The 12,493-nt window shown below is 35.3% G+C and overlaps 1 protein-coding gene across 5 annotated transcripts in view; it reads left to right on the top strand.

The window, feature by feature from the left end:
* Positions 1–12,493, top strand: part of LOC131972962 (AP-3 complex subunit beta-2) — a 73,492-nt gene that overhangs the window by 36,523 nt on the left and 24,476 nt on the right. For all 5 annotated transcript variants that reach the window (XM_059334790.1, XM_059334788.1, XM_059334787.1 and 2 more), the window contains exons 9-16: positions 2,488–2,585; positions 4,650–4,704; positions 6,111–6,182; positions 7,281–7,343; positions 7,799–7,931; positions 8,085–8,194; positions 8,933–9,109; positions 11,783–11,969. In XM_059334790.1, coding sequence (XP_059190773.1) covers positions 2,488–2,585; positions 4,650–4,704; positions 6,111–6,182; positions 7,281–7,343; positions 7,799–7,931; positions 8,085–8,194; positions 8,933–9,109; positions 11,783–11,969 — 895 coding nt within the window. The remainder of the gene's footprint in view (positions 1–2,487; positions 2,586–4,649; positions 4,705–6,110; positions 6,183–7,280; positions 7,344–7,798; positions 7,932–8,084; positions 8,195–8,932; positions 9,110–11,782; positions 11,970–12,493) is intronic.

Genomic DNA, 12,493 nt, shown 5'->3' with positions numbered 1-12,493 from the left:
TTTTAAGTCATTTTGTGTCTTTTTTTAGTCATTTTGTGTCTTTTTGGTCATTTTGAGTCTTTTTTTTCATTTTGTGTTTTTTTTGTGTCATTTAATGTCCTTTTTTTAAGTATTTTTTGTGTCTTTTTTTTGTCTTTTTGTGTCCTTTTTTGGTAATTTTGTGTCTTTTTTGGTGATGATTTCAAAGTTCTGGAAAAGTCCCATGTTGCATTGCGACACTCCCACATGTATTCTGATCCGAAAAATAGATGGAAAAAAACTACAAATACTACAAAACAACGTATCTGCTTTCCCGGTTTTAATGGTAGAAATGCTGTAATGTTTCCCGCCTTAAATGGGTTAACACACACACACACACACACAGCTCACATTAACTCCCAGTGCATCATGGTTGTTTGTCTCGGAGCAGCAGGACGGTGCTGAGAGGAGTCGAGACCTCGGCTCGTGTTAACAAGCAGCTGAAGAGCTCTTAATCAGAGCTGACCTCTCTCTGAAACGAGGACAGAGTCCCAGAGGGTTTTAATGGAGCCGAGCTGCTGTGGTCACCTTGGAAGGCCTCTTTTGTTCCGTGTTAGACGCTACGAATCCTCCCGTCACACGTCAGGCTGCCTCTGTTCTGCTGCAGCCAGCTGTTTGCTTTCCTCAGGACATAAATGTTTCTGATCCTGCATGTAGTAAAGCAGACAGTCAGTGAGCTGTGTAATTGTGCATTATGAGGCTTTTTAAAGGTTCTGTTGGAACATTAATATGGCGGTATAATAGGGCTGCAGATCTCAATCGATTAGTCGATCACTCAGTCGCTTTGGTCTTAGTTGATTCATTAGTCTTTGTCTTAGTTATTCATTCCATTAGTGATTTTTTTTATGCCTCTGTTGGTGTCAGCAGTGGATGGAGGCTTTATGTTGTCAGATTTTTTATGATGTTGTCCACAGATCACTGTTTATTTGTTTATTTATTAAGGATCCCCATTAGCTGGTACCATAGTAACCAGCTAGTCTTCTTGGGGTCCACAGGAACAACACAGAATATACAGAAGAAAGTCATATTCTCAACATATCATACATTTAAAATGACCAAAAAAGACACAAAATGACAAAAAAGACACAAAATGACCAAAAAAGACACAAAATGACAGAAAGAAAACTAAATTACTTAAAAAAGAAACAAAATGACCAAAAAAGGACACAGAATTACCAAAAAAATACACAAAATTACTAAAAAAAGACACAATATTGAACAACACTATGAACGGGGCTCAATAGAGGAATGAACCAGATTGGTGTCTCCGCTCACGTGATAAGAGTCTAATATTCTGCGACCTCACAGATTACGTTTTCGGCCACAACTCCAGAATTCATACAGCAACTATGACATAAAGTAACCAACCAGCTGGTGAAAATACTGGAGCATTGAGCAGCTGAAGAGGCTGAGAGACTGTTCCCTCAGGAGCTGCTGGACACAAAAACAGAGCGAAAAGAGAATGTTGGAGATTCATGACGTGGCCAGAAACACATTCACATCTTTATCTGGTGTTTAACCCTTTATCAGGCAAAGAACTATATTTGGTAACTTCGGTGGATATCAATGGTTCCCCATGTCTCTCTGTTTGGTCGTAGAAACATGGATTTCTTCCAGATAATCAGCAAAGATCAGGCTACCAATCAGTATGATAATGATATAATAATATTAACTTTATTGACCTGGACCTCCAATGTAAAAATGAAAAATTTAGAAAAAAAATCTGCAAGAAACAGATGTGTTATTCTTCAATGACTTGTACCAGGAGAACTTGACTATGACGGCATATTAGGGCCAAGTATGAATAAAAATACAAACCTGGGGGGAGGGGGGTAATATTTAGAGAAAAAAGTTGCAAATTTACTAGAATAAAGTGGCAAATCTATAAGAAAAAAAAAAAAATTAAAAGTGGAAAAAAACAACTTTTTTTCTCGTAGATTCACCACTTTAAATCTCATAAATCTCCACATTTCTTTCTCGCAGATTTGCCACTTTAATCTCGTAAACTTTTTTCTGAAAATATCACCCCCCTCCCCCGGGTCCGTATGTTTTTTTACACATTCTGGCAGTTTGTAATATCCTCCAATCTTCTCTAGGGTTGAAATTTGGAATTTGCAAGTATGTCAATGATTAATAAGTGTTAAATTTTGTACAATGTGCTGATTTAGTAAAGACTGAATCAACCCTTCCCCTTGAATGACTCAGTGCCGGATTATTAATTCTTTCTTCTGTAATTTTAGTCTTTCAACTCTTAGTAAAAAGAGAGAAAAACAGCATTTGCTGACATTCTTTTGTGCATATTGAACAGAATAAATCCAGCTCTGCAGCGTTTTGGGCTGCTGGTTTAGAAATGAATGAATCTTCGGTGCAGAACGAAACACCCAGACGGACAATAAACCACATGCAACTTTCACTATGTCTCATATTGTGAGATTGTATAACCTCTAATGATTTACGTCTCTGCTGCAGGTGGTGATGGCCGTGGCTCAGCTCTACTTCCATCTGGCTCCTAAAGCGGAGATCGGGGTGATCGCCAAGGCGCTGGTCCGCCTCCTGAGGAGCCACAGGTGAGCCCAACCGCCTGTCATTTTGTCATTTAAAACAAGTAATACATTTCAGCTTTTTAAAACTAATCATGCTGCAGAATGAGCCGTGAAAGGATGAAAATATTAATAGTTGGCTTCATGACTCTCGCTTGAAAAGGAACAAAAAAAGCGAGGGCTGAATGTGACGAGAGGAAACTCTAACAAGCGTGAAATGCAGCAAAGTGGAAAACAGTCTGAGGACAGAAAAAGTGACAGGCGAGGGCAGTAAAATAAATCTGTGGAGCCCTGCAGCAGGAGCAGAAATTAAACAGGGAGCAGAGAGTCTGAGGTAAACATGAAAACAGTCCTGCAGACCGTTCATCACTCAGCGTCTGTGGAGGCTCGTCACAAATCTGTTCTCCGTCTGATTTACACTTTATTATTCATATGGAGCTCTGATTACTAACACAAGGCTTTACTACCGACAAGAATAGATGCTTAACAAGAAGGAAACTCTGCTCTCTTTCTCTCCATTAACCCTCTGGAGTCCATCTATTTATTGAAAATACACGTTTTATTTACAGTAATAACTTTATTTATATATGACAGGGATTCCCAAAGTGTGGTGCGTGGACCCCTGGGGGTGCGTGAGCTGCTGCTAGGGGGTGCGCGAGATGAAAAATGTAATGGCGGTCTGATAATTACACAATTACATTTTTTCCCCCCACACAATAAAGACGTGTTATTAATTAATTAATAAATACAGGCTAATCAATTTTGTGTCATTTTTTGTTAATTTTTGCATCTATTTTGGTCATTTTGCATCTATTTTTTGGTTGTTTGGTCAATTTGTGTCTATTTTGATCATTTTGTGTCATCTTTGGTCATTTTTGCATCTATTTTGGTCATTTTTGCATCTATTTTTGGTTGTTTTGTGTCTTTTTCTGTCATTTTTACATGTATTTTTGGTCAATTTCAAAATGCACTTCATCTAGTAATGAAGCGTAGAAGAAGTTATCTTCTTCCATTTCCTCTGAAAAGTGGTGATTATTTTATTATATGTGTGTTCTGGACATTTGAGCATGATTAAACATGCCTCCTTTAATATGGCTATAAAAAGGTCTTATTGCATTTTGTTTTTTTGAAGGTGTGGGGGATTGGGGGTGCGTCAACCTGGTGGGGACATAGAAGGGGGTGCACGGCTAAAAATGTTTGGGAACGGCTGATATCTGATATGTAGACAAGCTGAGAAAGCTAGTTAAAGTTCAATCATAGGAGCTTTCACAGTGTGACATTTATGTTTCTAGAGCATTTTTAAAATGTGAATTTTCCTTTCTACAGTGAATACTATTAGTCTTTTTACATTTACATGCAAAAAGAATGTTTTTTGTTTTATATATTTTTTATTGGAAATTAGCATTCATAAGCATCAGTACAAGACATAACTTATTCCACAGCTGTTTTCCACATTTTTGTTTTTTAAAGGGTACATTAGAACAAAGAATCACAAAAAAGACAACCCACCAAACAAAAAGAAAAATAAATACAAAACAAAACAAAAAACATTGTATTATAATAATATATAGGGAGGCAAAAAAAGCTGAGAAACAGAAACATTAACAATTATACTAATAATACCAATACATAAATAAACGCAGGATGCCAAGTATGCTCATTAAAAAAATAAAAATAAAGATTAAAAAAAATACCTTAATAAAATAAATGAAAATTGGATGCATTAAATTGACTCAGTTGGGGTCCAGAGAGGTGAGGGTACTCATAGTTTTATTATTTGTTATTTTTTATGCTGTTTTTATGTGTATGAATAGTTTTTTTTTTTTTAAATGGTACATTTCCATAGAAACCTGTGTCTTTTGTTTGTATTTTGGGTTCCTGGCAGCTTTATACTTTGTTGATTAAAATAAACTGAAAAATCTGACTGATAGCCAAGTTTGTGTGGAGAAAAAGGAGCCATGCATGTGATGTAAGGACAGACTGAAAGATGCTGAACAGAGACAGAAGTTAATGCAGAGGAAGTTGACAAATTTGAACCAAAACCTCCTGAACTTCAGAGGTTTAATCTATTGTGTTTCTCTCTCTTCCCAGTGAAGTCCAGTACGTCGTCCTGCAGAACGTGGCCACGATGACCATCAAGAGACGGGTGAGACACAACTGAGAGCGTCTTAAGGTTGTTTGTGTTTGTGTGGATCTTAACCCATAAGAACCAATGGTGACACCAGTGTAACAAACACTTTAAATCTTCTAGAACCTCTCATATTCAGCTTTATGCTTCATCTTAACTCATTAAATCGTATACTCAACACCCTGGTGTGGTGGTCATGTGACTGTGACAGGAAGTGACTTCTCCAAAATATGGGTCTGACTGGAAACAGAAAAGGAAAAAAAGTAGCTAATTGCAAAAAGCTTATTTTTTGTTAGGGGCTAAGTTTAAACCCATTTAACAATTCTAATCCGTTAACAGGATGTCCTGTACTGCTACTACTACTTAAACAAATTAAAGTCACAATTATGATAAATGTTATGGAGATGCGAACAAAACAAAAAATGGTTATTTGTTTTTATTTATTATTAATTTATTATTTTGTTACTTAAAAACTAATCTGAAAAATAATTTGTTGTTAAACAGCACTATTAATGTCACAATTCTGATAAATGTTGTGGAGACGCAAAAAAAAAGGCAAATTTGTGTTTCCAAGCAGAAAATGTGTCTAGTTTTTTATTTTAAAATGAGAAATATTATAAACATAAATACCATAAACACCCAATGTAACATATACTGTATGTCACATCACAGATGTTTGACATTTAGGGGTAGTATTTTTTTTTAAAAACATCAGAAATGTGTTCTATGTGGTCCACTTATAAAACACATCCTTTAAGGATAACTGGCTCTGGGTTCTTATGGGTTAAAATCTTCATCTGGTTCAGAACGCAGCAGACGACAACACATCACCCTGATTTTAGTGTCTTTGCTCTGGCTCCCTGATCGTTTTAGGATTGATTTAAGATTCTTTAAGATTCTTCTTGCTTTTATAGATAGATAACGGTGCTATATAAGAATATTGCTTGTTGGAGGGCAGAAAGCCCTGACTAGGAAGTGATTACAACCAGATGTCCCAACTTTGGATGATTGGTTGAAAATTGTACACAAAATTTACATCATGAAGAAACTAACATTCTCTATAAAAATGCAATCAGGGAAGTTTGAAGGATTGTGGGCAAAATGGGTCCAGAACATTAAACCAAAGAGACCAGATCTGCTTTAGTTACCATGGCAACTAAGTAAACTGCTGAAGAGACGATTGTTCCTGGGTTCTTTAAGAAGGTCTAGTCATATCACAGAGTCTCTGCGACATATTTTGCTCAGCTTCAACATTAAAGTAAAATAAAAATAAAAAGGGAAAGCAGCTGATGACAGAAAAGCCTCGTATGGCTCAGTCCATCTGTTGGTTTGGTGTTTGTATCAACATGTATTTACTTTTTATTGCCTGATGAAAATTCTATGTACTTTAATTGTATTTTTAACTTGTGTATTTCTGTCTTCAGGGGATGTTTGAACCGTACCTGAAGAGTTTCTACATCCGCTCCACAGACCCGACCCAGATCAAAGTCCTCAAGGTTCCTTCTTTGTTCTGTTTTATCCTTTTTATCTTCAATCTTAATGCTGGAATTAACAGAAGAATATTAATTTTTCAGTCTGGTATAACATGCAGTATATCAGCAGCATCTTAAGCCTGTCCTCAATTAATTTAAACCCAGTTAAAATGTAGAAAAACTGGGGAAAAGTACAATTTGACCAGTAAAAGCTCAGTGTTTGACTCAGGTTCTAGTCCTGTGAGTAAACAACATTACTGGAAAAAAGCTTTAGGGAAGAATTTATTTGCATTGTCCTGAATAACTCACCACTTCTACTTCTTCTTTTATTTACGTAACATATATATGTGCACTTATTAATAATTCAATATATATATTTTCACTCATAAAGACCAGACTATAATGTGACATTTAATGGCTCCCTTAGTGTTTGGGGTCAGTTGTAAACAGTGAAAAATAAGTAATATTAACCCACTAAACAAACAAACTCTCTGTGTGTATCAAATATTATTAGAATATATTAAAAACACTAATTCTGCACAAAAAGTATCTTTGTTGATGAGCACACACACACACACACACACACACACACACTCACACACTCACACAACTTTCTGTTTATATTGCATATTATTGAAATATATTAAAAACACTTATTTTCCACACAAACAGTATGTTTGTTGATAAGCTGCTGAACTAGAATAAACACATGGATTTCAACCTTTTTTATTTTTATTTTTATATTCAGATTTAGTGAAAACTGTTCATAACAAACAAGCTTATATTGGTTCATGTGACTGAATCTTGCAGACATGATAATATCTCAAAAACATTAGCATTGCATTGTTCCTGTTCCCTTTTAACCAATTAAACTATAGACAGCAGAAAAAAATATTGTTTCCCCAAGAAAGTTACTTTTATACCTCAGAATCCTTTATTTGTTGTTGTTGAAACCTTCAGCTGAGGTGAGATGATCTGCTGCTGGTGCAGAGGATTTGTCATCCAGCTGGTTTCTGGTTGGAGTAACTGTGTTCCAGGTGACCCCGGTCTCCCCTACAGGAGTCTCAGTGAATCTGTTTATTTAAAATGAAGTTTTCAGTGTTCAAACATCTTGTTCTGCAGCTGGAGGTTCTCACCAATCTGGCCAACGAGACGAACATCTCCACCATCCTCAGAGAGTTTCAGGTAAACAACCAAAACAAACACACACACACACACACACACACACACAAACACACGGACAGATACACACACACACACACACACACAGACACTAACAGAGAAACACACACACAAACACACGCACACGGAGCAACATCCAAAACAGAACACACACACACACACACAGACACACACACACAAACACACACACGCAGACACACACACAAAAACACACACACACACACACACACACACACACACAGAAAAACACACACAGACACACAAACACACACACAAACACTTACAGAGAAACCCCCCCACACACACACACACACATACAAACAAAAACACACAACCACACACACAGAAACACACACACAGAAACACACACACACAGAAACACACACACACTAACACACAGAAACACAGAACATGCTGAGATGTGCCCCTCAGCGTCTGACGGCTGTTTCCTCCTGCAGACCTACATTAAGAGCATGGATAAAGACTTCGTGGCCGCTACCATCCAGGCCATCGGCCGCTGCGCCACCAACATCGGGGAGGTGAGGGACACGTGTCTGAACGGTCTGGTCCAGCTGCTGTCCAACAGAGACGGTGAGTCTGCTGCTGACGCTCTGCAGGCTTTAATGAAACACAGTTAACAGGGTGGAAGAAGAGTTTACAGAGGTCACGTAAAATCACGATACTATGCTGGATGGATTTTTCCTCTATTGATTAATAACTCCTCCTCCTCCTCGTGTGGTGCAGAGCTGGTCGTAGCCGAGTCGGTGGTCGTCATTAAGAAGCTGCTGCAGATGCAGCCGGAGAAGCACAGTGACATCATCAAGCACATGGCCAAACTAACAGACAACATCCAGGTGAGACGCACAGAGACGAAGAGAGACGAAGGGATCACTACACACCAGAACACACACATCTCATTTATCTCTTCTAAAAATATATACATATAATTTTTTTTATTGCGCAATAATACAATACAGTGACATAGACAGACAGGAAGGAATATTAAACAACGACAATAATGGTACCCGTGTGTGTGTGTGCTCGTTTTTGTGTGTATGTGTGTGAGTGTTTCTGTGTGTGTCTGTTTGTGTGTGTGTGTGTGTGTGTGTGTGTGTGTGGTTGTGCATGTTGTGTGTGTGTGTGTTTTGTGTTTGTTTTGGATGCACTGTGTATGTGTATGTGTTTCTGTCTGTGTTTCTCTGGAAGTGTGTGTGTGTGTGTGTGTGTGTGTGTGTGTGTGTGTGTGTGTGTGTGTGTGCGTGCATGTTTCAGTTATAGATCTAGCAGTTAAGTATTAATATATTATAACAAATATTAAGTATCATTATTAGGCAAAGAAAGCGGTACTACTAAAATGTAAATAGAATAAATATATAATAATTAAAAAAATATATATATATATATACAATAATAATAATTAAAAATATATATAGATATATAATTTTAGAAAATATATAATAATAATAATAATACATAATATATATATATATATATATATATTTATTTTAAAAAAAAATCCTCTTCTCTGTAATTATCATTATTATTATTATTATTATTGTTACTCATCTGATGTATCTCTATGGTGTGTTCAGGTGCCGATGGCGCGGGCCTCCATCCTCTGGCTGATCGGAGAATACTGCGAGCACGTACCGAAGATCGCCCCGGACGTCCTGAGGAAGATGGCCAAGTCCTTCACCAACGAAGAAGACATCGTCAAGCTGCAGATCATCAACCTGGCAGCCAAACTCTATCTCACCAACTCCAAACAGGTTCGGTCTGTTTCTGTCTCTTTTCTGCAGTTTCTAAAAAGACTTTAAAGTGTGTGTGATGTGACCAAGCTTCTGTGCAGAAAAATATGAAATATTCTTTATCTCAACTATAAGATAAGATTTAACTTTATTTATCCCGCAGTGGGGAAATTTAGTTGTCACACATAGATAACAGAATAATAATATAAGAAGTAGAATATATACATCCATTCTATACACATTATACACTCAAATTTCTGCTATTCTGCATTTATTATTAATATATATTATTGTCTTGGTTTTTTTCCTGAGACAACTTTGCATTTTACAGATATTGCACATTGGAAAAAATATATTTTAGCATGTTAAATATGTTAAATAAGTTGTTGCATGTTGTGGTATGAACATCAAATATAAACATGAAAAATCAAACATTGGTAACACTTTACAATAACCATCATTTATAAATGTTAACAGATAATTTATTAATGTTTAATCATCATTTATAAACAGTATATAGGCCGTTTATAATTGTAAGTACATCATTTATAATGTTTAACTAGCTAAATCATTTATAAATGGCAAACAGATGGTATATTAATGTAAGTTTATAGTTACTTTACCATTAACAAACAATTAAAGTATTATTAATAGTTTTTGTTGCTCTCATTTTAACATTTTAACACCATATTAAATCTGTTAATGATTTAGAAATTATTCATGTACCTTTAAGAAATTGGTTGAAAACAGTTTCTATATTAAATATGGATAGCACTTTGTGAATGGTTAATAATTGGTTTATAAACCATCTATAAACATCACTTAGTTGGTTACTGTAAAGTGTTAAACAAACATTTTGTAACAGTCAGGGTTTTTATTTATTCATATTTTCTATTACTGTGTTTATTGGGTTTTGCAAGAACAGAAAATTGTGCTTGCATACGAATAAAAATGTATAATTTTTTCTTTTTTTAATAATAATAATTATAATAATAATAATAATTTAATTATATTTGCGATATCCAAACAGAAACACACAAAACATGTAACAAATAAAAAATATTTGAAAAAACAAAACAAAAACTAGACTCCATCAGGTGTAAATATTAGCCCGAGACAGTAATAGCCACTAATTAGTCAGAGATTTTTATACCATAGAGTTAAATATGAGTAGTGAGTTAAATTAGTGAGTTAAATACCTCAAAATTGTGCTTCATTACCAAAAAGACTAGTGAGAAAAACCTGGAAAACATTATGACTTTTATGGGAGAAATACAAAAGTCATGCTGATACAAAGACAGTATTTATTTTAATGTACAAACTTATAAACTTTTTTTGTAAATATAAACTCTGAATTCTTTTTATTACCCAGGGTTGTACAACAGGTTGTTCTGTCCTCATCCTTCCTGTCAACAAGGTTATAATAGTTTTGGATGTTTCATTAGTTTTAGTTGTAATTTCGTCGTGAATTTTTGTTTTCAAATTCAGTTAGTTTAAATTAGTTTTTAGAGTGAGTTGGTTAGTTTTTATTAGTTTTTTTTATTTTTTTATAAATGCTTAGTGTTAGTTTAGTTTTTATTAGTTTTAGGTTTTTTGTAATGGGGTATTTGTTGGGTGCTTAGTTAAAAAAGGTCACAATAAATGTTGCGTTTATTTCCTTTTATTATCAATCTCAGACCCAATAAGGTTATTAACTCTGGCAGTGTGAAGTGCTGAACTTTGTGAACATCCCAGCCTCAATAAAGAGATTTACCAATGCTTTCTGCATGTACACTAACGAGTAGCTGTTTGATTAGAGCTAAATAAATAGATTTCATAGCAACCAAATTGGCTTATGTATGAAAAAAAGGACATTTTCACTATAATTTTAGTTAGTTAAAGTCATGAAGGCAACTTAGTTTTGTAACCACACAATAAAGTTTAAGTTAGTTATCATTTTTATTTAGTTTTCATTACCTATAATTAGGGTTGTCACGATACTAAAATTTTCAACTTGATACCGATACTCAGGAAAATATTCGATACTCGATACCATTTTCGATACAACAAGGATAAAAACAAAGACCCCAAAATTATTAACAAGAAAAATGCAACATGTAAAAATGAACAGAACCACAGGTTAAATATTTATAATAAAAAACAGTTGTGCAAAAAGAAACTGCAACTATGATAACACGCTTCAGGTCTGAGGTAATGCAAAAGATAAATAAATACAATAATCAAGAACAATGAGAACAATATTTTGAGGTTGTATGTTGTGCACAATATTAGGAAAGCTTGATAAGTCGACTTTTCTCTGCTTCATTCTGGGACTTCAAGAGAGAAAATAACACTTTTCAGTCACCAACATTTATGTAAACTTATTAACTCTATGCTGATGTATACTGACACTGTGTCAATTAACGTAATATGGACATACTACGTGCCTGATTTATTTATTTACGTTGTTTATAATCATTAACATGACGTCAGCCTTTAATTGCTAGCTGCGGCTAATGGCTAATAATAACACGGCCATGATAACATCAGTAATAAGTTTTAAACGAAATAGTAAAAAAATAGTATCGATACTTTTGAAAATGAGTATCGTATCCGGATAAAACGTTTTAGTATCAATACTTTTTTGAGTATCAATACTTTTGACAACCCTACCTATATTAACCTTCCCTGTGCTCCTGCTCCTTCTCCTCTCAGACTAAACTGTTGACTCAGTACGTGCTGAACTTGGCCAAGTACGACCAGAACTACGACATCCGCGACCGGGCGCGATTCATCCGGCAGCTCATCGTGCCGACGGAGAAGAGCGGCGCGCTCAGCAAGTACGCCAAGAAACTGTTCCTCGCCCTGAAGCCTGCCCCGGTCCTCGAGTCTCCGTTTAAAGGTACAGGAGCCCTTTTTACTGACACCGAGCAGGGACACTGACACAGAGAGTAAGATCAGATATGTTTTAACAACGCCCTTCAGACTGATCCACGTCAAAAAAAAAGGTCGTCAAAAGTATATTTGTTCATAAAAACAAGAAAAGGAATAAATAAATAAAAATCAATGTCATGTAAAACCATTGTAGGTCTCTCCAATGTACATTAAAAAAAGTTTTAATGTGCATTTTTTATGAAAAAAAATTGATTTGTCCTCTTTGAACCTGATCTATGAGAGGTAAAGAACACCATTGCACTAAATATTGATTGATAAGGTTAGTAATGGAGTTATTAATTAAATAGTAAAAATGTTTATTGGGATTTTTTGATTTCTGAAACTTCTGGATAATTACCCAAGAACATTATTGTTGTTCCTGAGAAACAAACATAACAGGAGGGTTAATCTCAGATGTACATTACAAATAAACGTCCTTAAATTTGCTTAGAAATCATAGTAAAAAAATGCAGAACTTGCCTGAGAATCGTC

This window comes from Centropristis striata, chromosome 6 (assembly GCF_030273125.1).
Source record: "Centropristis striata isolate RG_2023a ecotype Rhode Island chromosome 6, C.striata_1.0, whole genome shotgun sequence".
NCBI classification, from domain to species: domain Eukaryota; kingdom Metazoa; phylum Chordata; class Actinopteri; order Perciformes; family Serranidae; genus Centropristis; species Centropristis striata.
This window is presented reverse-complemented; position numbering and strand designations above follow the sequence as displayed.